Source organism: Eschscholzia californica, unplaced genomic scaffold, assembly GCF_041429995.1.
Source record: "Eschscholzia californica isolate CP2 unplaced genomic scaffold, dmEscCali1.0.p SCAF_3, whole genome shotgun sequence".
Taxonomy (NCBI): Eukaryota; Viridiplantae; Streptophyta; class Magnoliopsida; order Ranunculales; family Papaveraceae; genus Eschscholzia; species Eschscholzia californica.
In genome coordinates, this window is record NW_028238420.1 from 37,633,540 (window position 1) to 37,658,918 (window position 25,379).

At 34.9% G+C, this 25,379-nt stretch overlaps 2 protein-coding genes across 3 annotated transcripts; one reads left to right on the plus strand and one right to left on the minus strand.

The window, feature by feature from the left end:
* The first annotated feature begins 706 nt into the window (after nucleotides 1-706).
* On the plus strand, nucleotides 707-5,111 carry LOC147550013 (coronatine-insensitive protein 1-like). Its single transcript, XM_086669295.1, has 3 exons — nucleotides 707-1,833; nucleotides 3,176-3,647; nucleotides 3,755-5,111. Exons 1-3 carry the CDS (start codon nucleotides 1,343-1,345, stop codon nucleotides 4,577-4,579), a joined length of 1,788 nt encoding a protein of 595 aa, XP_086525421.1. The 5' UTR covers nucleotides 707-1,342; the 3' UTR covers nucleotides 4,580-5,111.
* A 2,664-nt stretch (nucleotides 5,112-7,775) lies between these two features.
* LOC147550014 (transcription factor DIVARICATA-like) lies at nucleotides 7,776-10,142 on the minus strand. Of its 2 annotated transcripts, XM_086669297.1 has the most exons (3): nucleotides 9,876-10,142; nucleotides 8,805-9,211; nucleotides 7,776-8,539 (listed from the first exon to the last, which is right to left on the minus strand). In XM_086669297.1, exons 2-3 carry the CDS (start codon nucleotides 9,209-9,211, stop codon nucleotides 8,089-8,091), a joined length of 858 nt encoding a protein of 285 aa, XP_086525423.1. In that variant the 5' UTR covers nucleotides 9,876-10,142; the 3' UTR covers nucleotides 7,776-8,088. The 2 variants fall into 2 exon arrangements, with proteins under 2 accessions (XP_086525423.1, XP_086525422.1); XM_086669296.1 differs by lacking the exon at nucleotides 9,876-10,142 and having other exon boundaries at nucleotides 8,805-9,353.
* Nucleotides 10,143-25,379: the final 15,237 nt, after the last annotated feature.

Here is a 25,379-nt window from a genome sequence, read left to right on the forward strand (position 1 = left end):
AGATATAATTTTAATTTTTTATTTATTTATTTTCATTGTTTTAACAATTCTATACATACAGACTTTTAATTATTTTACAATAGCTGAACAAAATGTTGGTGGCTACAACTACAACAAAGCAATGCAAGCTCATTGCAAAGCATTGCAAACTTGTCGCAAGCTCTGCAAAGCAGTTAAGCTCATTGCACAACACTGCAAACTCATTGTAAAACACTACAAACTTGTTGCAAGCTCTTGCAAAGCTTTGGAAACCTTTTGCAATTTAGATTAGAAAATACTTTGCGTAAACATTGCAAAGCTCTGCAAACTATTTTGTAAAGCACTACAAACTCATTGCAAAGTCATCAAAAGCTTTGGAATCTTTTTGCAACTTAGATGGAAATTAAATTACTCTTGGACATATTTGCATAACCTTCAATGCAAAATAACTCAATTTATGTACGCTATGTGTGTTAAATTTTGATGAATTAAACTCTGCAAACTATTTGTATTACGTATTCAATGATAAATAGTTGAATCCTTCTTTGACTTCAGATGATTAAGCCGGAATCTCAACATTTCAGAAGAAACATCAAAGTTGCAAATTTTGTATTTTTTTGTATTTTTTGTCATCTTTGACATATATTGAAAAAGATCTAAAGAAATATTTGAATATGTCGTGATTATTTTTCAAAAATATATTTACAACAGAGTTGCAAAGCTCTGCAAACCAGCTTGCAGTACAAACTATTACGTTTTGGTCAATAAGACCAGTTTCATCTTTTTTTTCTATTAAATAATTTACAAAAATATTACAGGAAGCTGAAGTCTAAAAAAAAAAAATTAATAAATTTTTTTGAACAAACGTTCAAATTTTTCAAGAGTTTTTTATCAAATTTTCCAAAAAAAAAAGGTACAATTATACGTAACGATAAACTTTTATAAAGTTTTTTTAACTATCATTTGTATTATCTTATTACAACTAAACCCAAGTTGCATCCGTCTGTTTCGTGGGCAAATCATTTTCACGCGTTCTTTTCTTTCACCACCTCGATGACTTTTTCCCAATCTTCTCTTCAAGTCAATATCTCCTTCTTCCTCTTTCTTCCCCCTCTATCACTCCACCAAGCTAAGTAACTTCTTTCTCCGATTCCATCTTCATCTCAAGTTGTTCCTATAACCACTCCGATTCCGATCAGTAATCTCCGATCTATTCTTTTTCTCTCTTTTCTTTTAGGTTATTTAATGGAGGATTTACAGTTTTTAATCGTTCTAATTTAAATGAAATCCTGTCTTTCTATTGATTTTCTACTTTTTTGGTTAAATCTCTAGTTAGGTATTTCAGATCTGTAAAAAAAAAAATATGGAGAATCGGAAGAACTTGAAGAAATGGATGAGTTTTGGTAATTTATCAGGTGTAGCACTTGAGTGTGTTATGTCATATATTACTGATCCACGAGATCGAGCTTCTGTTTCTTTAGTTTGTAGAAGATGGTATGAAATTGATTCGTTGACTAGAAAACATGTTGATATTGCTTTTTGTTATACTACTACTCCTGATCGTTTAAGGAGAAGATTTCCAAGACTTGAATCCCTAAAATTGAAAGGAAAACCTAGAGCTGCTATGTTTAATCTTATACCTGGTAATTGGGGAGGATATGCTGGTCCTTGGATTAAAGAGATCTCTGAAAGTTTTAATTGTTTGAAAGCTATTCATTTTCGAAGGATGATTGTTAAAGATGATGAATTAGAGTGTTTGGTTCGTTCTCGAGGTTCGATTTTTCAGGTTCTTAAGCTGGATATGTGTTCTGGTTTTTCTACTGATGGACTTTTATATGTTGGACGTTATTGCAGGTATTTCAATCCCCTTTCAATTAATATCGTAAGCATAATTTTGTGTTTAGGGTTTTGATTCATGAATATGTTCTTATGCTGATAAATTTTACTTCGTGTGTAATTTCCGTCTAAGTACGGATTTAGATACATATTTTTTGCTACATGATTTTTACACTACTCCATATGGTATTACATGAGATGATCATAGAGCTAATTTTATGAAAACATGCCCCTCAATCTTGTAAGTCATCGGCACCAAAAAAATTTATACTATCGTAGGCCTCTAATAACCCTCACCATCCTTTACATATGAGGCAATAGTTGAATAGATTTCTTGTTTCTGTTGATTCTAAGTAATAATGATGGACTGAGAATTTTTTGTGAGTGTGAAGTTTTTGGTGTATATGATCTACGATGAGGAATATCATCCTCCCTTAAGAAACGAAGCACCCCTTGGATCATTTTATGTTAGCTACGTAGAAGCGAAAAAGGTCATGTGAAGAATGCAGAGTATCAGTATTGATGCTCTTGTTTTCTCTTGTATCATGTGCTGGAGTCCATTAAATTTTACTAACTCCATTCTACATATTTATGTTTGTAATATGTTGCTCTATATGTTACATGGAAAGAACAGGCAATAACATAATTCTTTTTCTTCTTACTGTTAAAAATCGGATTTGAACCCGTATCCTATTTGGATCTCCTGCACCATGTTAACAATTGCTTGCTCTAAAAAGCTCAAATTGCTAGAAAGAGGTGCCACGATGTAGATGGGCATAATTATGCAACTCTAGTTATTCGAGACAATGGCTCTACCCCCATTATCATATTTATGACGTCGGGTTCTCTCTTTACAAGTTCGAGCTTTTAGAGCAAGTGGTGTTTGGTGGGTGAAGAATCCAAAGAGGTCAAGGTTTAAAATCCTACAGATAGCCCGGAAAGAAGAAATACAATTTCTCTCACAAATGTTAGGTCTGTTCTCCTTCACACTATTTGACATTCCTAGCTTCTAAGAGGCTATAAATGTGATAATAGAAGCGCGAAGATGCTTTGAAATTTGAAGCGTTCACTAGTTTTTTGTCTGAAGTGGAAGCTCATCCCATTGTTGTGATTGTTGGTATTATGGGTTGAGTGATCACATTTAATATAATTTATCGGTGTGTGTCAATTGTCATACTACACATGGTATGCTGTGCTACATCTTATTACTCATTAGGAATTTCTAAGTTTCTGACATATATGGACTATGGACCTCACCATTATAAGCTATTGTAACCTAATCTCTAATTCTGTATGGACCTGAATTTGAAATGTTTCCCTCGAGAACTCCGGTTGTTCTAACTACTTCTATGCTTGACAGGTCTCTGAGGACGTTGATTTTGGAAGACAGCACAATTGAAGAGAAAGATGGTCAGTGGCTCCACGAACTTGCTTCAAACAACACTGTTCTCGAGAGACTGAACTTCTATTCTACTGATCTGGGGAAAATCAGTATGCAAGACCTTGAACTGATAGCAACAAACTGCCGGTCTTTAATCTCCATAAAGATTAGTGATTTTGAAATCCTGGGGTTAGTTAGTTTCTTTCGTGCTGCAACACTATTGGAGGAGTTTGGTGGTGGTTACTTTACTGAGGAACCAAAGAGATACTCTGAAGTTTCATTTCCCCCAAGGTTATCTTGTTTGGGTCTTAGCTATATGAGTAAGAACGAGATGCCTATCATTTTCCCGTTTGCATCTCGACTCAAAAGTCTGGATCTCCTTTTCGCTTTGTTGGATACTGAAGACCATTGTCAGTTGATTCAACAATGCCCCAATTTAGAAGTTCTTAAGGTAGTGTTCACATTGTTTCTTCATCTTTTTGTGTATATTCCTCACTACATTACCTGTGTTGATGGGCTGATGTTTTCTCTGTCTTTTTCTTCTTCACTTCAATGTAGACAAGGAATGTCATTGGAGATCGAGGACTAGAACTTCTGGCTCAGAGCTGTAAGAAACTAATAAAGCTGAGAATTGAACTAGGTGCAGACGATGAACAAGGTATAGAGGAAGGACAGGGGGTTGTTTCCCAGAGAGGATTATCTGCATTAGCAGAAGGCTGTGTTGATCTAGAATATCTGACTATTTATGTCTCTGACATCACCAATGAACCTCTGGAATGTCTCGGTAGGTTCTGCAAGAACTTATGCGATTTTCGGATTATCTTGAATGATAGAGGAAAGGGGATGACAGAATTGCCACTTGATAACGGAATCCAAGCTCTGCTAAGTGGTTGCCAGAAGCTTAGAAGGTTATCTCTTTATCTATGTGCTGGGGGCTTAACTGATTTGGGACTCGGATATATTGGACAATATGGCAAAAATTTGATGTCTTTATGTCTAGGTAACGCTGGAGAAACTGATGACGGTTTTCTAGAATTCGCAAGAGGATGCCCCAAGTTGCAGAAACTGGAAATACGGGGTTGCAAATTCACTGAACGAGCTTTATCTAGTGCGGTAAATCGATTGGCATCTCTTAGATACCTTTGGGCACAAGGGCACAAAATGTCTACGACTAATACTGATCTAGTAACCATGGTTCGCCCTTTCTGGAATATCGAGCGGATTCCTCCAAGACAAGTTGTTGTCATCGATGAGAATGGACAGGAGTCAGTTTTCAAGCATCCAGGCCAAATCCTCGCTTACTACTCCCTTGCTGGGCAAAGAACAGATTATCCTGATACTGTTGTGCCAGTTGTTCCATCTTTATCGGCAAATTCTGTCTGATGTTATCGTTTCCTTTTCGATTTAGGGCATGTCTAGGAATTGCGGGATAGTTGGGGTGGATGAAATGACAACCTTTCTCTTTCTAGTTCAGCGTTACAACATGTCAGTATCCTAGCGACAAAACTAGGGGGTCTCCCTAAACCCGGATGTATATAGCGCTAGAACAAAAGTAACTGCTGAAAGAAACTGGATGTGCTGGTTTGAAGCTTGATTGCCCCAAACAGAACAGAACAGAACGACGAGCTTTAAGTGCTGCATATGTAGAAAAAGTCAAGTCTGTGTTATAGATGGAAGAGTGAGAATATTTGGTTGATCTTTTCATGAAACCTTTGTGATCTAATCCGACGATGATATTTCATGTTTATTTACTCGCCTAGCGAATATGGATGCATCATACCTATGAAATTCACTTGATTGAAGGTTGCTTCTTTGTTTTCTTTCATTTGTGAGATTATCTAAAATTTCTTGTCTGAATGGGTGGTATCAGATATTGTTGACATTGAATATAATCAAGTAAGCAGATTTGATTCAAGTTACTTTGTATTATATATACTTTCTTCCTTTCGCTATCTCTGTTTACGGGAAAATCAGCACTACTACTTGTTTACTTGTCTGATAAGTGTACTCTGGTTATATCAGAAAGTTACTTGGTTGTATCATATTATAATGGTTTAGGTTATTTCACAACATAGCCTGGTTATATTAGATAAATTGGGAAAATGTACCAAGTTGTAAGCTATTGAAAAGGAGTATTTTTTTTTGTTGACAGGAAGCAAAGAAAGGAAAAACAAGAAAAAAGAAACAAATAATACACTTCCTAGAATGCCCGGATAGTCCGACCATTCTCGGGTTACATTGTTCCGTCGAGTTCAGTTCGCGTTTTTATGTATGCCCTTGAGTGTCGTTTCGAGGAGTCGATTTTGTATTAAAGAGGAGACTATTTAGTCTGAAAATATACTTCTACTTTCTAATTTGGAGAGTATCTTTGTACATAAAAACCTTATCTTGACTCTGTTTGAATGATTTTCCACTTTAATGGCATCTGGTTCTTACATTAAACAAGTCTTATATGTAAGCAAATAAAAATCTTAGCTTCAAATTCTGCTACATGGTTTTAATGATTGGTGAACTAAATCTCATTAGATTAGATTATTCGTTATCTCTCTAGTCTCAATTCAATGGTGTAAAATACTAAAAATCTTTCAAAATCTAAAATTGAATGCACCAACAAAGTTATTCAATTCTTTGTAGCCCTTATGTTAGACAACTTTACTTGTGACATGTGCCGATATGAAAATTCCTTAACGATTTGACATTACGAAAGCATGATTAAGACTATACATGAGGAATTTTTCTTTTTTGTTGAACTAGACTATACATGAGGCTTGTCTGCTTATTGTTTTCGTAGTAATTATTTGACTCCACATTTGCATATTCCTATATCATTCGATAAAATATCAAAGACCTTAATCAGTAAAAATGATTCTTATATTAAGCGTTATTTTGGGCTACTTTCTCGTTTTTTGTTAACCTTTTCTGTTACGGCCCTGAGAGTAATTTAGCTTATTGTAATGAAGAAGTGGCACATGTACGAAACATATTTGTGTTGTATGACCAAACTACCCTTTATTTTAGTGGTAGGAGTGACCTACAAAAGGTTTAATTGAATCCATGGATTAACCTCAAAGAGACAAATATCTGCCATGGATGAACATGAGGCAGAAATTTTATGTTGCAGACAACCACCATGGACCACTAGTACCGGAGGTGAATAAAAATGATAAAAATAGAAATTTGATGTTGATATTCATATTTAACCATTTACAGTTTCTTCTAAATGGTAAGAAACTAAATGGAATCACCTTAAACATAGATGGCTCTCTTTCTCTTACAAGATTTTCTTCTAATCATACTTAAAGTAAGCTAAACTTTAACTATACAAATACCCTTTTCTTCCTTTTAATCAATTTGAAGATGGAAGAATCAGCATATCATTCAAATGATTATAAGATTGACTAAAAGTTCAATAATTTTGTTTTGATTTACTCATGGGGTAAAATTGGTTTTTTGTTTTCTACAAGTTGGAGAAAAGTTACTGTTTTCAAAAGAAAGTGGGTAGTTAATGTTTTTCAATTTAAAATTTTTTTATAAGGATGAATCATGAATGATCATTTTTCTCACGAGGTGCATTGAACTACTATCTTCTGCACACAAAAGGTGGGACCTAGAAATTAATAATATAATGGAAGGGACATGGGTAAGCAATTTGTCTTTTCATTATAGTTGCAGAAAAACAACAAGAATTGCAGCACTAGCAACAACAAATGCAAATAACAAAGAAAACAAACAAATAAGTCAAGAACTCAAGTTGTTTACAATTTCATTTTATTCTTGAATTACAACATAACTAACATGATTTTACAACTGAAACATTTTAAATTTTTTCTTGGGTAGAAGTTCGTGTAGCTCTTAGAGAGGAATACAAACTCTAATACCAAGTTTCGACCTCTGCTATCTGTAAAATAGAAAACAACACATACTACCAACCAAACAAGACGGGTTTTTCGTAAAATGGAGGTGGCAAGTGGGTAAATAAGAAAAAAAAAAAAAAAAGATTGTTTGTTGTATAAAACAAAAAAGCTTTTCCACTCTATTTTGTTGTTGCATTTTGTTGTATTAGGTGGAAAGATAGTCTTTTTTTTAATTAGAAAAGGCAATTCCTTTTTAAAGTTCTTTAAGAGCCAATGAATGAAAGTTTTGATTGGCATCCAACTTGAAGAGCCATATAAAGTTACAAATAAAAATGATTGGTTTTAAAAATACTTTTAAGGACATAAAGTGATACTTGTATACTAACTATTTGTTTATCAAATAATTAATTGATTAAATCAAATTAAGCACTTAGTTAGGAAGAAGATTCTTCAATATTTCCTCCATTTTTGGAGAGATTCTTAAATCAACTAGAACTCAATAAACTTTAATTTTCATATGATGAGATAGTCAAGATATTGTTTTTCCTAATGAAAAGGTAAATTCTTTGTTCTTGTAAAAAAAAAAAGTCACAATGTGAGTTAGATATTGGAAAAGCAAAGAGACCATTGGGTTTAGGGTTTGGGCACATACTTTACATTCACAGCCAAGTAATCTCAAGAAAGTCTTCCCACAATGGAAGATTCAACCACTGAAAAAACAGAGATTAGAATTCAGAACCACAAGCAAATTCACATTCCATTTCATAACCACTACAGCAATTTCTAAAACAACCATAAGCAAAATCCAAGAATCTTCAATTTGATAAAAGGTCCAAGAATTTTGAGTTTTGTAGCACAATATGATCGTAGCTCAAATTTCGAAGACTATAAACTACCTAAGAACCTTCTACCAAGTAAGTACCAACATATTTACAGAAGAATTATAGAACAAACATGGACATAACAATCCAACTACTAAACAGAGACTAAGATTTAGTTTCTAATCCATTTGAGAGCTTAGAATCATTGCCACCATCTTTACGCGATATGAGAACCATGAAAAGCACCTCTATGAAGATTTTGTCCATGATGTTTTATGCTATATGAACTCATCCCATATGTAGATGGCACAAATAGGTTCCCATTTGTCTGACTGAAATTCATCCCTTCACCGTTGGGCTGGTTCCAATCAAACACTGCTTTCGGCGAGATTCCCATATTAGACTGTGAAAAAAGTAGAGCAGATTGATCCGGCGAACAAGGTCCATTGTTGTCGGGTTGGGCCCGATTAGCAGTAGTTTCTGCGTAATTTACAGTTGTAATATCATGGATGCTCGATCTTCTCTTGTCTTTCCCACCCGTAAGCTGCCTAAGAAAGTACTTCTGAGCATGGCTCGCTACTTGAGTCGGTGTTCTAGTGATGACATAATTTCGAGATATATTTCTCCAATCACCTTTACCATATTTCTTAAGACCCAAGAGAAATAACCTGCAGAATTTAGCATCCAAAACCCATGTCAACAATTAAGACGAAACCAAACCACCCGAAACTAAGCATATGATTTAGTTATAGTTCACACATTACTCTCAACTAATTAGAAAAAACTCGTCTTTATGAGTTAATTCATTACTTTGGTTTCATGTTTATGCAATTTTTCTCGTGGGTTGAATCGTTTTTAGATCCAAAAACTAGTTTTCACCATTAGAAGATAATACAATACATAAAGGTAGGATGGTTTTTGAAGGAAAAGTACCTATGTTCATCTTCTGTCCACGGAATTCCTTTCTTCCTCTCTTGATCAGAAGGTCCACTTGAGGAAGATCTCTTCCCACCGAGTCCAAACGACCCAAAACCACGGTGGTTATTAACCCAATCTAGCGTAAAAGATGAAGTCGAATACCCTGGAACTGGAAATAAACCTGCTTCAATATAGTTAACATCATTTTCTAATTTGTTGTACTGTTTCATTACATCCATGACAGATTTTCCAGGGATCATATCTGCAATTCTTTGCCATCGATCCGGTGTTTCTTTATCATGTATTGCAAGAGCTCTCTCAAAGAGTTTGTTCTCTTCATTTGTCCATCTTGTGTTCTTGCTCTCTTCAAAGAACCAATTTTGGTTGGATGTAGAAGAGAGGATTTCCATTTCCCACTTCATCTATTCAAAATTCAAGAGCAAATCACTGAGAATTGATATGGTTTATACAATATGGAAATTCAATCATCTTTCTCTCTCTCTCTATTGTGTGTTTGGGTGGTGGGTGGGTTTGTAATTGAAAATCAGGAAAGTAGATTCAATGATTAAATTATTGGAACAAGGAGGGAGTTGAAAAGAGATAGAGAAAGAGAGGTGGAGGTTTTACTAGGGTTTCAGTGGTATTAAATGAAAAACCATTTGCAGGGAATCAGAATACCTTTTTGAATAAGCACAATAATATGAAGAATCTAGATTAAATACCCCCCAACTTTACAAATTCAAAGGAAATCTACAAAAATGAAAAAAAAAAAGAGATCTTTCTTTTAAAATATGAACATTTGAACCCCTAATTAGATCTCACACCACCTAATTAAAGAAGAAATTGAGCAAAACCCAGAGAAATTTTATGAAACAAAACTAAATTCCAGCTAGAAAATCGAAGACAAATGGGAGATTTTTTACCTTTTCGCTACAATTCTAAGATGCCATTCGGTAAAGTGAAGAACAAGAAGCTAAATGATTTGGTAAAAATCAAAGATATAAAAAACCCTAGAGTTATTTGAACTGAAGAAAAGAAACCCAAGTGAGGAAATTCAACGTAAATTTGAAAAAAAATTATTCTTACTGAATGGGGATGAAAGAAAGCCTGAAGAGAAACTGGTTTCGTCCGCGGCAACGAGAGAGTAGAGAGAGAGAGGGAGAGGGAGAGATCTCCGGGGTCTCAGGTGGAAGAGTTGTGGGGAGTAGAGAGAGAAAGTGCGTTAGAGGTGGGTGCTTGTGATTGGAAGGTATAGTGTTTGTAGGTGCTACAGCCAAAAGTAAAATCTTTCTTTATTACCTCTTTCTCTCTCTCTCTCTCTCTCTCTAATGAGGTCTAAGTGGAATTTGCAGTAACAAATTAGGGCTTGACACATATTACAGAAGTCACTATTTTGTCCAACCATTGTCTAAGTCATAGGGGTGGGAATCGGTCAGGACGGGTTGTCCACGGACGACTACCCATCCGGTCCGGGCAGAATGGATGCAACTCATACTTGTCCGTTCAGACAACTGGACAAAACGGACAGGCATTTCAATTTTTCTCTAAATTTTTTTTTGTATGTGTCCGTTTTTCTAGTCGGACATATCGGGCACCGGTCGGTCAACCACCAAGTATACATTATAACTCGTCAGAAAAAAGTCACCAAGTTCATTAACTTAGTGAACAATAACAAAATTAAAAGCACCAAAGGTAAAAGATCATCAACTAGAAAGAGGTTTCTCAGAGAAAAATCAGAAGAGAAGAAAACATCGATTGTGATTAAGGGTTAGGGATTCGCCTTTGATGAGAATCAGAAGAGACATGAGTGGAAGAGGGTCAAAGAGAAGAGGAAAGAAAAGGGTTAGGCTTCTTTAGATTTCAAGGCTTATATGTCATAGTCGAATCTTATCTAACACTATCATCATACTCTAAACATTTAATGGTTCATATTTATTATGGGCAAGTATTACGGACGGGTAAACAGACAACCTAAACGAACGGACTCGGGAGGCCATTTTTACTACATAAGATGTAGTTGTTGTGTTATTTTAGATTAACTCCCAATTGTTACTATGTTTTGTAGAGTAGTCTCTAACCTAACTGTTTTACGGTTATTAAGGTTAAATAATTCAATTTAGTCTCTAACTTAACTATGCTATTGCCAATTAGGCTCCTAACCTAACTGTTTTCAGGTTGTTAGGGTTTAAAATTTGAATTAACTCTCTAAACTAACTGCTTTAATTGCATATCAACCCCTAAACTAACTATTTTTATTTATGCAAATTTTTAAAATTTCTACACAGACCGAAACGTTTCCACTTTTGGACCGACCGAAATTTTCACCGAAATCGACATTTCATTCCTTGGTATGTACAACAGTTTTTATGCACAAATGCAAGACTTAATCAAACAAAATGTGACAAAAAATCGGTCCGGATCTCCTGGGAGAATGACTTGGAAGATCCAAAACCAAAAATAGTGGTATTTGCTAGCAACAATATAATGGAGGAAGCCAATCAATATAGATTGATCTGAAATTTGATTCAAATCCAGTATAGCACCCATTGGTACATAAGAAATGTATCGAGTCGATTTTTTTAATGAATAGATCCAATCGCAACTTCGAATATGGAATTCAAAGGGATCAATTAGGAAATGATAATTTGAATCATAGAACTATAATGAAATATACGATCAATTAACATTTATCGAATTTGAAAAAGAATAAGGTCCAACACATTTTTGTTAGTGAACAATTGGATTGTTTACCATATAAAAAACATCTAATATTATGTGATACCTAAATAAGGAATATGCGGACGAAGAGTCGGATGAAGAAGTTAGCAAGAAAGGTAAATATGATGGTGATCACTTAGTGAATATTCGGGTAGAGGCGGCCAGCCCTTCAAGACCGCTAACTCGATGATTATACAAAGTTGGAATTGTTGGGAAATGGGGAATGCTCCGACTATTCTGTCTGTGAATTCATTCCTCCGAGCAATGTAAACCTTCTATAGTTTTCTTGTCTGAAACTAAGTTATCGCAGAAATCTTCAGATATGTGGATCAAAAAATTAATTTATAAGAATTACTTTATTGTGCCGGCAGTTGGTCTTAGTGGGGGCCTGTGGTTATTATGGGACGACGTAGTAAACATTGAAATCATCTCTTTTTCTTCAAATCACATTCATGTCAGAATAAGTGATATCAGTCAATTACAAAAATGGAGCATATTATCAGTTTACGGACCTCTTTGTGTCAATGGCAGAGGTAAGTTCTGGGATTTTATGTGAACTTTCAGTGCACAAATTTGTGAGCCTTGGTGTGCTATGGGTGATTTTAATGTTGTAACTTCAGATGCTGAAAAATGGGGAGGTTCAGGTTTTAATAGAAAAGCTGCAGAACAATTCTGTAACATGATTATTGATTGTAACTTGTTAGACGTTGGGTATTCGGGTCCGGCGTACACTTGGGCAAATGGTAGAGGGCTTCAACAACACATCAGAGAGAGGCTAGATAGAGTCCTCGCTAGTCCAGATTGGAGGGCTAGATTCTCGGATGCTCAGGTTAAACACCTACCACGATTCAATAGTGATCACGCTCCAATTATTCTTAATACTACAAAGCCGAAAAACTAGAGGAGCATTACCTTTTTGCTTCGAAGACCGTTGGGTTATACATGACGAGTTTGAGAATATGATGAAGGACTGTTGGACTCAGACACGTGGGGGATTTATCAAAAAATTGCCAACGATTGCAAAAAGACTTAAAGAATGGAGCAAAAGTCGAGTCGGACATCTATTCGAGCAAATTAAAGAGGCGGAAGGTCAACTATTAGAAGTTCAACATCGACCACGAAGTGAGGAAAATATAAATGAAGAAAAAATAGTTGCGGATAGACTGTCAACTCTAAGGAAATTGGAAGAGAGTTTTTGGCACCAAAGGGCAAAGAAACATTGGATACTTGATAATGACAGAAACACCAAATTTTTTCACTTATCGGTTCTGAATCGAAGAAGGAAAAATAGTATCAATGCAGTAAAATTGGCAGATCACACATGGTCTGCTGACCCAAAAAAATGGCTAACACTTTCATTGATCATTTTTTCATGGCTTCTAGAGTAGAACCGATCTCGGATTTCCCAGAAGCAATTTCTCTTACAGATAATCCTCTTTCAGCTGTGGAAAATATGATGATTTCGACACCCCCTACCAAGGATGAAGTCTGGGAAATATTTAAAGGAATGAAGGCTTGCAAAGCTCTGGGACCTGATGGCTTTTCGGCAATATTTTATAAGAAGTGTTGGGATTTGATTGGTGATGATGTAACTAATCAGATTCAACAAATCTTCATAACGGGTAAACTACCAAGTTCTTTAAATCATACATTTATTACTCTAATACCAAAGATGCAGGTTCCAGAAACTCGTATCGACCACAGGCCAATTTCTCTATGCAATGTTCTATATAGAGTGGTTACAAAGATCCTGACTTGTAGATTACGTCCATCCCTGGAAAAATCATATCACCTGTTCAGAATGCATTTGACCCAGGACGCCAAATATCAGATAATATGATCGTGGCACAAGAAGTATTTCATTCTATTGCTCACACCTCGACAAAAGATGGATCCTTCGCCTTGAAAGTGGATATGGCAAAAGCTTATGACCGGGTGAATTGGAAATTCTAAAGCGATGTTCTCAGAAGGTACAAAATTATTGCTAATACCCATTTATTAATCATGAATTGTGTGTCGACTGCGTCCTTCTCTATTTTGTTGAATGGTAGACCAAAGGATTGTTTTCGAAGTGAGAGGGGACTTAGACAAGGATGCCCACTCAGCCCTTATCTATTCATTCTATGCTCTGAAACGCTCACAAAGTTGGTTGTACAAGCTAAAAATATTGGGTTATATAATGGGCTTAAGGTTAATCGGTTGGCTCCGAGCATTAGTCATCTTATGTTCGCAGATGATCTCTTCTTCTTTGGGAAAGCATCAGAAGCTAATATTAGTCAACTAAAAAATATTTTGGATGTATATGCTAATTGCTCAGGACAATTAATTAATTATCATAAATCTTCAGTTCAGCTTAGTGCTAATTGTGATGAAGACAGAAAACATATGGTGTTAAATATCTTGGGGGTTAAAGAGATGAAGAAGGATGACACATATTTGGGAACTCATTTGCACAAAATCTCATCGTATGATTTTCTTCTGCAGAAGATTGAGAAGAAGTTGTCGGGTTGGAAGAGAAATACTCTTTCCCATGCGGGAAGAACGATTTTATTGAAGAGTGAATTGACATCTATACCGATCTATTTTCTGTCAACTAATTTGGCTCCTAAAGGGGTTGTTGATAAAATAGAAAAACATCAAAGAAATTTCTGGTGGGGGCATGATACAAACAATCCTAAAATGCACTATATAAATTGGAAGAAATTGCAAGCTAGTCAAAAAGAAGGTGGATTGGGTATTCGAAATATGGGTATGGTTAATAAATCTCTGGTGGGTAAGCTAGTTTGGTGTTTCCATACGGAGCCTGAGGCACTATGGGTGAAACTTCTAAAGGCGAAATATCTCAAAAATACAAACTTTTGGACGTATGCATCTAAGTTGCCCATGACTTTTACTTGGAGAAGTATGTTAGAAATGAGGTATGTTATGAAAAAAGGCATGTGCTTCTCGGTTGGTGACGGGACAAGCATTTGAATTTGGGAGGACCCATGATTGCCAAACCTTATGGGGTTTAAACCTGGTCCAAAACATGAAGAACAGGAGGCTTCAGATTTGAAGATGGTGAATGAGCTTATTGATGAGGATTACAGGTGGAAGAAGGAGTTGATTGAAACTAAATTTGATGAACTTTCAGTTCGGGCCATTATGCAGACTCCATTGAATGGAGTAATTACTGAAGATAAATTATTGTGGATACATACGGAAAATGGGTCGTTCTCCTCAAAATCACTTTATAAGTCTATTGAGAAGGACTTGCCCTCTTCATCACAGACTTCCATATTGCCTAATGGTCTAACTTGGCATAGATTTTGGAAGAAATTGAAGGTGGCTCCGCGGGTAAAATTCTTCCTTTGGCGATTACTACATAAGGCTCTGCCCACTAAACTAAGGGCCCTTAGATTTAATGATGAAGCTTCAAAGGTATGCTCTACTTGTAATGAAGAAGGAGAAGATATTAAACACATCTTTAGAAGTTGTAAACTTGCTAAGGAGGTCTGGAGTTGTCCTCAATTATCACTTAACATGGAAGGACCGATGTGTTTCATCGACATAATTAGTGGGTGGTTAACAGGAGAAGACACTGACGGCTCGATTAAGACAAGGATATATACCTTGTGGTCTTTGTGGAAAGCCAGGAATAAGATGGTATTTGAAGGGATCAATCCATGTAAATCAATGGTTGTTCGGGAAGCTATAAACATGATGAATGACTTCTCCATGAATGAGACTGAACATGATGATGTAATGGAGACAGAAACAAATGAGAGACATGACGTATGGACTCCTCCCATGGTTGAAGTGACGAAATTCAACTTTGATGCCGCTTTTAAAGATGGTAAAGCAGCAATAATGGCGGTTGCAAGAAACCGTGATGGGTCATTCACAGCAGCCACATCTAGAGTGGTGATGGCGATGAATGCATTAGAGGCGGAGGCAATGGCGGCAAGATTAGCCTTACATCTAGCTAATCAAAGGGGTTGTCGGAAGTGTATTATTGAAGGTGATGCAAAGCTTGTGGTTGATGCTTGCTCGGATAAAAGCAAGACCTCCTTAGAAGATACGAAACATTGTAGCAGATATCAAAATCGCAAGTACCCTCTTCGACACTTTGCAAGTTTCCTTTTCCCGTGGAAAGTGAACCAAGTAGCTCATATACTTGCAAAATTTGCGTTCAATTTAAAGTTAAATGAGACTTGGGAATAACCTAATATCCCTAATTGCATTGTAAATCAGTTGGCGATAGACAAAGCTAACATTGTGTTAAATCCTAATTCTTAATAAATATTAGGCACATGCCTACATTCATCAAGAAAATAAAATAAGGAATATGCTATGTACAACAGGGGTTTAAGTATCAAAGCGGACATATTTTTCTTACACAAAAGTACATTGATGTGCGACTTTTTATTATCACTCTGAAAATGATTTTTATCATACAACGGTGTCGGTTAACAACCCAAAAAACGTGAAGGCGGGAGCTAAAGATAGTTTCACTTGTTACATTGGAAACTAGTCATAATGTTCATACTGTTAAGTTTGTGGTCATCCAACTCAAAATCAATTGGAAATGACCAATACATTATATTTTAGGTTACTAGTTTACCCCTTCTCCCACGTGGGACTATTGTCACACGCCCCCTCACGTGTTGCGTGGTTAGCCTAACACGTATTTTTCTTTTCGGATGATGTGGAGTACGTGTGGCTTTTAATCCTACCACGTGTGGGCCTAGCTTTGATACTGTGTTAAGTTTGTGATCATCCAATGTAAAACCAATTCACAATAGAAAATTTTGGTAAAAAACCCAAATTTTGGGCCTAAATAGGAAATAAAACTCAGCCCGGAATAATAACCTACAGAAAACCCAATACTCAAATATTGTCCCAAATCAAACCCAAATATGGATCTCTAGGCACCACTCCTCCAAAAAACGCATCTCTAAGACCTTCTATAGTTTCATATTTCCTCCTTTACCCTTATATACATACAACCATTAATCATTAACTCTCGTTTTCATTCTCTCTCTCTTTCTAAAACTCATTACCTCACTTTCTCTCTCTAAAACACCTGAACAAAAATTATTTGTTCCCTCTCCAAACTTGCGACTGGATATTGTATTCCGCCGAAAAATTTCGTCATATTTGCTTCTCCTTGAAGGTACATCTTCAGCTTCACTCTTCTACTCTTTTATCTGCAATTATCATCTTTTATCTTCTTTAATGGAAGTTGAAAGAAACTCCAAATCTGGTTTTAGGGTGTTTTCATAGTGTTTTAGAGAGATAAACATATAAATTTTCAAATCTAGTTATTTGAAGCTCCATTGGTGTGGTTGTTCTTGGTGTTTTTTATCTTATAAGGTTCAATCTTCTTATGAAGTTTCTTGGTTTTACTTCCACACCATATAATTTTAAAAACAATACTATGAAAATACTTAATATACAATTTTTTTTAAGAAATCAAAACGTACAACTTCATATCTATTTTTCGATTTCTCTCTCTAGAATTACGTTTTTTTTTTTTTGCATATGTTGGTTTTTAACAGACAAATTGACTCGTGCATTAAGCATTTTAAAATATGTTGTTAATACGATGTTAATGCAGCGAGCAAACTAAAAAATGCTTTAGTTTTTTTTTTTAGATGTTACCATCATAAATCAGATTTTGTTTTTTACAAAAATGATTGGTGTTTTAAACACTTTTACGTATGTTTTGAGCACTTGAAATATATTTCGATATTTTCTGTAGTGTAGTTAACATAATGCTTAATTTCAAATATTTTGTCTTTTGCATTTACAAATTTGTCATGTGCATTCTCAGAAACGTCTTGTGCATTATGTCTTTCCCCTAAGCATATAATTATGTGTTGATTCTTGTGCATTTTTCTTCGTTACAGCCAAAGGTATTTTCGTGAACATTTTTTGTCGTGTTTTAAACATAAATCTTAATCCTTAAATATTTTTGTTGTTATACTGTGTTATTAACATAATACTTAATTTCAAATATTATGTCTTTTACATTTTCCCAAATTTGTAAACATTTAACAAGTTGTCGAGTGCATTCACACAAATGTCTTGTGCATTTTGTCTTTCCTGTAGGCATATAATCATGTGTTGATTCCACTTGCACATTTTATATCTATTGAAAAGGATAGAGCAATTGATACTTCACAAAAGAATGACAAAATGCGTGTTTCTGAATCTTGGAGCGAAATATTTATTGATATTGGTTCAACATTTCTCGGTGGTGTCAAAGCTTTACGAAAAGCTCTTGGCCGATGTACAATCTTATAGTTCTCTACCATTTTCGATTCCGTACAAGTTTTGAAGATTTCGCCTGTTGATTATGGTTCTGTTGAGTACACTGTTACAAATGTTTTAAACATTTTTTGTAATATAAACAACATTTCGTATACTTCCAACACCGTTAGTATTCACTTTTTTATTTAATGTGTCGTTTTATTTTTCTTCGTTATACAGACACAATCATGTTTTCGTGAAATGTCCTTTGTTATACAGACACCTAACTTCTATACTAAAACATTTTACGAAATGCTTATCTAACTACTATTTTTGCCACCAATATGCAGACGTAACTTCACTTGAAGCTCTATTCAAATCTAAAATTGTACAAGATAAAAAAAGTAAACATTTTGTAAATGTTTCAAAAAAAAAAAACTGTATGTTAAAAGTGTTATGAAAAATTTATCAGAACTAAAGTTATTTTTAAAATCAAGACACCTAACTTTTACACTAAAATATTTTACAAAATATTTATCTAACTACTACTTTTGCCACTAACAGAGGTGTAAGTGCGGACAAAAATTCATTTGAAACTCTATTCAGATTGAAAAATGAACAAGATAAAATATCAACATTTTGTAAAATATTCTTAACAAATATAATTTAGCACAAACATTCGACCTAATGTTCATGAAACTAGACTGCATTTCAAGATAAAGAGTTTGAACTGAAACATGATTGTTCCGATCTTGTTCTGAAACCTAGAGGTTAAGGTGTTGTTTGTTTTTTTTTTAACTTTTCAGATCTGAGATCTGAATTGGGACAAATTCAGATTTCAGATGTTTGTTTTTTTATTTAAGAAAATCTAAAATATTTTCTGAATTAGGTCATTGTTTGAATTGGCTTAAAAGTAGCCCATATTTTTCAGACTTCAAAACAAGTCTGAAAACAAAAGTCCATGGTTATACCCCCGTAAAATACCGGTTATACCCCCGTAAAATTCTCAGTCATTATTTTATTTAGCACCGCCACCACCGAGCCCACCACCACCACTACTGAAACCCCCACCCCGACAACCACAGCCACCATTGAAACCGCCACCACCACTACTGACACCACCACCGAGTTGTCCACAACCACTAAGACTACTACCACCACCACAAATGAGATCACCACCACCACCCACTGAAACCACCACTAAAGCAGGTACAAAACTCCTCTCGACCACATTAGGAACTAGACTGCCACACCATAACATGAATCAAACCGCCACCACATCAGGAACCAACCATCACCAAAATCAACCATCACCAAAACCAGATGCCGACCCCCACCACAAATAATCAGCACTAAACAAAAAACCACCAGATCTGGCGAGGGTCGTCGCCTTTGAACCCTCGCCAGATCTTCAACTTCGTCAAAGATCAGTTGAAAGAGAGAGAGAAAGAGAGAGAGAGAAAAAGAGAGACGTAACCCATTGTCGGATGTATTCCGTTCGAGGGAGGGGGCTTGTGTTAGAGAGAGGCGATAGAGAGATGAGAAAGTGAGAGAGTGAGAGGCGGCAGATAGATGAGAAAGAGAGAGAGAAGCCACAGAGAGATGAGAAAGAGGGAGGAAAGACTTTAGGCCATGTTTGGCGCGCGGGAATGGAATGTGATTCCTGTGAATCACATTCCCGTAACGTGATTCCTGTGAATCATATTATTGTAGTCTGATGTTTGGTTTGACCAGGAATGAGAATTTGATTCCTAACATATTCCTAATTAGGTGTTTGGTTCGTATAGGAATATGAATGTAAATATTTGTAAAAGTTCACTTTTACCCTTACTTAAACTACATAAAATACACATCAACCTTTTTTTAGCATAAAATATACACATCAACTTTGATATATATATTAAAATCAGTTTTATTTTTTCAAATTCGTAGATATGAAATAATAACACGATATATCAAAGGGTTAAAATTTAAAGATAATAAATTTATCTAAAATAAAATTTTGTTCGTAAACCTAAATAGAAATTTATCTGAAATTAAATTTTGTTCATAAACATAACTAGTACTTATTAATACCAAATCCTACAAAAATATAAAATTGGTAATTCAATATTTCGTTAAGGATATATTTGTCAATAAATATTAATACATGTGATTCTAGGGGAATGGAAATCACAAACCCACCTCCCCCTGGGTTTGCTATTACCTATTTTTGAGGGAATCACATTCCCGGGCCCACACCATTCCCGCAATCCAAACAATGATCTGGAATGTGATTCCCGGGAATCACATTCCATTCCCACACCATTCCCGCGCGCCAAACATGAGCTTAGGGTTTTCTGTTTTCTTTTATAAAGAAGGCATGGGTGAGAGAAATTAGGGTTTAGGTTATGTTTTTTAAGAACATGTAATAAGGGTATAAATGTCAAAATAATGATTCAGACTTATTCATTCAGACATAAAAACAAACATCAAAATTTTAAAATAATTTAGTAAATTCAGATTTAGCAAATTCAGTTCAGCAAATTCAAGACATTAAAAAAAAACAAACAACACCTAATACAGTTATGTTAGTACATTTCAAAAGTTGTTTCAAACATTATCATGTACTGTATAAACATTCTCAACATTGTCCACGTCTCACATGAGAATGTTCATAACATTTTGTAAAATGCTCAGCTAACTATTTAATTTGCAACTAACACAAGTATAAGTGCAAGCATAATTTTTTTTTCTCAGAACTAAAGTTATTTACAAAATAAATAAACCAAACATCTACACTAAAACATTTTACAAAATGCTCATCTAACGACTAATTTTGTCACCGACATAAGTATAAGTGCAGACATAATATCACTTCAAACTCTATTCAGATCTAAAAATGTACGAGATAGAAACTAAACATTTTGTAAAATGTTCCCAACAAACAACTTTATATTCGAAAGTGTTGTGAAATTTTTTGAGAACTAAAGTTATTTACAAAATCAAGACACCTAACATCTATACTAAAATATTTTATAAAATCTTCATCTAACTACTACTTTGTGCATGTCTCACATCAGAATTTTCATAACATTTTGTAAAATGCTTAGCTAACTATTTAATTTACAACTAACACAGGTATAAGTAATAATTTTTTTTTAAACTCTATTCAAATATAAAAAATCTAACAAAAAAATATTTTATAATCGGTTCCCAACAATTAAGTTTATGTTTAAAAGTGTTATGAAAATTTTTTTAGAACTAAACTTATTTACAAAATCAAGACACCTAACTTCTATACTAAAACATCTTACAAAATGTTTATCGAACTACTACTTTTGCCACCAACATAGGTATAAGTGCATAAATAAGTTCCTTTAGAGTGCTTCCAGTTTTTTTGTTTAACAGACAAATGAAGAGAGAAAAAAAAAATTTGTAGGTAATAAATGTTAGTTGTATTAAATTTCAGCTGTAAGAGTGATTTGATGGTTGGGACCCCGTCTCGTTTTTTGTGAATTAAGTAAGAGAGAAAAGAGAGCTGGAAATGGTGTAGGGATATCAGAGGGATGTGGATTCTCTTATAAGGTTAAAAGAATATTTTCAACTTTTGAGTTTTATTTCTATTATTATCCCGGGTTGGGCTCATTTGGTGTATTGACCCGAATTTTGGACCTTAGATTTTTGCTCTCTTCACAATAAGTGGAGAGGATCAGTACATTATATCCTTGAGTTGGAGGACCACAAACTTAGCACATACGTGCTTGATAAGTTTAATTTTTCCGGTGGATTTCTACTGTAAAGTAAACTATGTTAATGTCGATTGGGACTTTTTAGTTGTTAATTTATGGAACATATTTTTTGACTTAACAGATGTCTTTTCCTAGGTTTTTGTCCAAAAGTAGATTATTTACTCAGTGTATTTTTTTTTTGTTGAAAGTTATTTACTCAGTTTTGCAAAAAAATCTATCTAATCTGTATAACAGGATACTCCCGATTTTCAAAAAAAAAACAGGATACTCGCGCCACGATTTTAACCATTTTTAACAAGTTGTTTCATTTGGGAGGGAGATTGTTTCTTTTAATAATAGCAAAACAATTAGACAAATATTATGAAAATTTTTACTGCAGTAGTTACCTTCCCCTAAAGGAACAAACTTATTTTTCGCCTCCATTTGATAAAAACTTAGAAATTATGATCTCAAAATTTGTTATAGAGGAAACTATATTTCCACCATTTGAGAAAACAAATTTGGTCAAAATTTGAACCAAACTTATAGCAACCACCAGGATGTGTCTAATCTTCAATGAAAACCTGAGCGATGTGGTCACCAATTTGAGAATATTATACTAACACTAACAATGATAACAGTCTAAAGCATTTTCTTTCATGAAATATTTGACCGACTTCATTTAACAAAATAGACCCCCATCACCATTTTAGTCACAATATTACTAAGTCAACGGGACTCCTTCCTCGTAACACTTATTCAATATATTATCGAAAATTTTGGATAAGACATGGCATATGTATCCGACTTGGATTTTATCCACTCACTAAGAAAGAATAGCTTTCAAGAGATCATTCTAGGACCCGCTAATAAATTGTTAAATGTATAGTTTGTTTACTAAACTTAACAATTTGATTAAAATTTTTAAGGTAAAAATTTTATTGTTATAGAAAAGAGAAAGGCCAGCGCTTTGGGGAAAGCTAAATAGTTTCCGGGGTGTGAAGATTTGGTCAAAAATTGGTCAATTTTGTTTGACAATTTTATGTAGGGGGAAAGCAAAATAGCTTCTCCACCTCAGCTCTTTCCCTCCACCTCACTTCTCTCCCTCCACCTCATCTTCTCTCTCCACCTCATCTTCTCTCTCTCTTCTCCGATAGGTCGCCGGCCGGAAAATTTTCCGGCGGGCGACCATGAAAAAAAAAAAAAAAAAAATTTTTTCTCTCACACCTCTCTCTCTCTAAACTCCGGCGAAGGGGGTTTCCCTTCGCCGGAGTTCCGGTCTGTTGAAGAACAGACCGGAACTGGTCTGTTCTTCAACAGACCGGAACTCCGGCGAAGGGAAACCCCCTTCGCCGGAGTTTAGAGAGAGAGAGGTGTGAGAGAAAAAAAAAATTTTTTTTTTTTTTTTTCATGGTCGCCGGCCGGAAAATTCCGGCCGGCGGACCTATCGGAGAAGAGAGAGAGAAGATGAGGTGGAGGGAGGTGAGATGAGGTGGAGGGAGGTGAGGTGAGGTGGAGGGAGGTGAGGGGGAAAATTTTTTATTTTGAGCCATATTCCCCATAAAATATGTTTCCCCGGAAACTTTTCGAAATTTTGCATATTCCCTTTAAAATTTCACACCCCGGAAACTATTTAGCTTTCCCCAAAGCGCTGGCCAAAGAGAAATTGGTCAAAATTTTCTATAAAGTTTCGTTTTGTTGAAAAAGAATTTTTACTCTTCAACTCCCTGGATACTTTTTAAATTTGTAACAACTTGCGACGCCTTACAACAACATTCCAACACTTTGCTACAACTTTCCAATACTTTGCCACAACATTACAACACCTTGCAACAATTTTAGCAATTCAAATATTTAGGTTTATGACTAAAAAAAAGTATAAATTCTGAAGTTTTAACTAAAAAAAAGATATAACTTAAAGAATTTAAAATTGAATCTTCAGTACATTTTATTTATGGTTACCTTAGCAATTGAAATCCGATTTTATCCTTGGTCAAATGATAGAATCTGGAGTTTGGGAGCAAATTTAGCACACTAAAAAATTTTATTTAATTGATAAGGTTTAAGTAACTAAGTAAGGCCGCGACTTTGGGGAATAAAGAAAATTTTTCGGGGAATAAAGACTTTTCTTAAAACTAGTCAAATAAGATTGAATTTTTATGTTTATTTTTATTGCTAAGAGGCTAAAAATTTATGTTTGAAGGTCGCCCGGCCGGCGACTTTCGCCGGAGAAGATGATGAGGTGTCGAGAAGATGAAGTGGCAGGGAGAATAGATGAGATGGAGGAGAAATTTCAAAAAAAATGTATTCTGTATTCCCCATAAAAATTTATTCTCCGGAGAATTTAAAAAAAATCTGGATTCTCTCGAGAATTTATTCTCCGGAGAATTTTCTTTATTCCCAAAACCGCGGCCCTAAGTAAAACCACACAACATTGGTTGGAAACATCCCCTTTTTCATAGAATTTTTCCAGTATATCACATCACCTTTATTTATGTGATAAAATATCTTACACGTGTGGGGTTTACCAGGTAGTACGGTCCCAACTTCTCAGGACGTTGAATGGTCAGATTTAGCACCCAGTTATAGCAAATGGTGTAGGTGGGACCACCTCTCCACCACCACCAACTGGTCCCCCTCCACCGCCCCTGCCACTATTTCATCAAACAAAAAGAATCTCCTTTCTCAACCAGAAAATATCTCTCTCATTCTCTCTATTTCAACACTCTAGAGGCCCATCAAATTACTTGATTGCTGCTGCTGAAGGGTATAGCAAACCTATGAAGTGTATTACATTCATCATTATGAGAAAGGGAAATGGTATAGGTACATGTAATCTCTGACAAGATTCTTGAAAAAATGCTAAGTGAACGGTCCCGATCAAAGTCAAATTTTGAAAAATTTTGATCAACTTTTGTCTTTTAGCGAAAATGAGTCATTAAGTCATGAATTTTGTCAAGGACTTTGTACATGTAGCACTCCCGTTATAAGAATACCTGTATCTGTTTGTAAGATGACTAAGCTCTAACAAGACGCCGAGGAAATTACATAGGTCCCTGCTGCTATAGCAACCTGTAAGGCCTACTCGGACATCACCATTGACCGTTATAAGGATGTCGGTCTTTTTCTTTGGTAAGGTGATACTCTCCAAGTGCATGAAATTAGTAGGTGGTTATTGCTATAACGACCTATGAAGTGTATTCAAACATCAACATTACGAGGATATCTTTCTTTTACCTTACAAACTAGTTCATAAAGTTTATTATTTTTAAAGATCTAAAAATGATAGAGTACGTAATGTTGGAAATACATATAGGGACATAAAATTCAAACAATTGAAAGTTATTCGATGTCCCAATACATCACATAGGTGTACTAGTGACCAATTCTCCTACTAATGTTGACGACCTTTACATTCTTACAAAGACTTTTTGGCCTCGGGAGATAATTAATAGAAGTTCAACATTCAAAATTTAGGATTTAGTGTTTAAATTTACATTAATAGTATGGATTCGTTCAATTTAATAATAACTCACGTGAGGTAGTTTGGTTTATATCTGGAGTTACGATTAATGAACTCTGATTCTATTTTTTTATTTGAATTGTCTAAGAATTTTAATATTTTAGACCAGTATAAGTATTACAATAAAAAGATAATTGTTTTTCATAAATAATTCTCGTTACGAAGAAATGATACTGTAGAATACTTAGTTAGGTGGTATTGGATTTTTAATTTTGGCTGAAGAAAGAAAATTTCAAAATTTGAATTTCTTATCCCTCATTATACTAAGCAAGAACAATTTGGTAAGGTTAACATATAAGCTACCTCCAAATTCAAGAGCATAAAAAACAAGATATATGGCTTGTTGTTTCTTAAAAAATGATGTAGAACTGCCACACCTCTCAACATTTGAGGGTTGGGAAGTGT

Coding starts and splice junctions, on each gene's coding strand:
- LOC147550013 (XM_086669295.1), top strand. CDS start 1,343: ATGGAGAATCGGAAGAACTTGAAGAAATGGATGAGTTTTGGTAATTTA. Junction 1,834..3,175: donor TATGTTGGACGTTATTGCAG/GTATTTCAATCC, acceptor TATGCTTGACAG/GTCTCTGAGGACGTTGATTT. Junction 3,648..3,754: donor CCAATTTAGAAGTTCTTAAG/GTAGTGTTCACA, acceptor ACTTCAATGTAG/ACAAGGAATGTCATTGGAGA.
- LOC147550014 (XM_086669297.1), bottom strand. CDS start 9,211: ATGAAGTGGGAAATGGAAATCCTCTCTTCTACATCCAACCAAAATTGG. Junction 8,540..8,804: donor TGGACAGAAGATGAACATAG/GTACTTTTCCTT, acceptor TAAATTCTGCAG/GTTATTTCTCTTGGGTCTTA.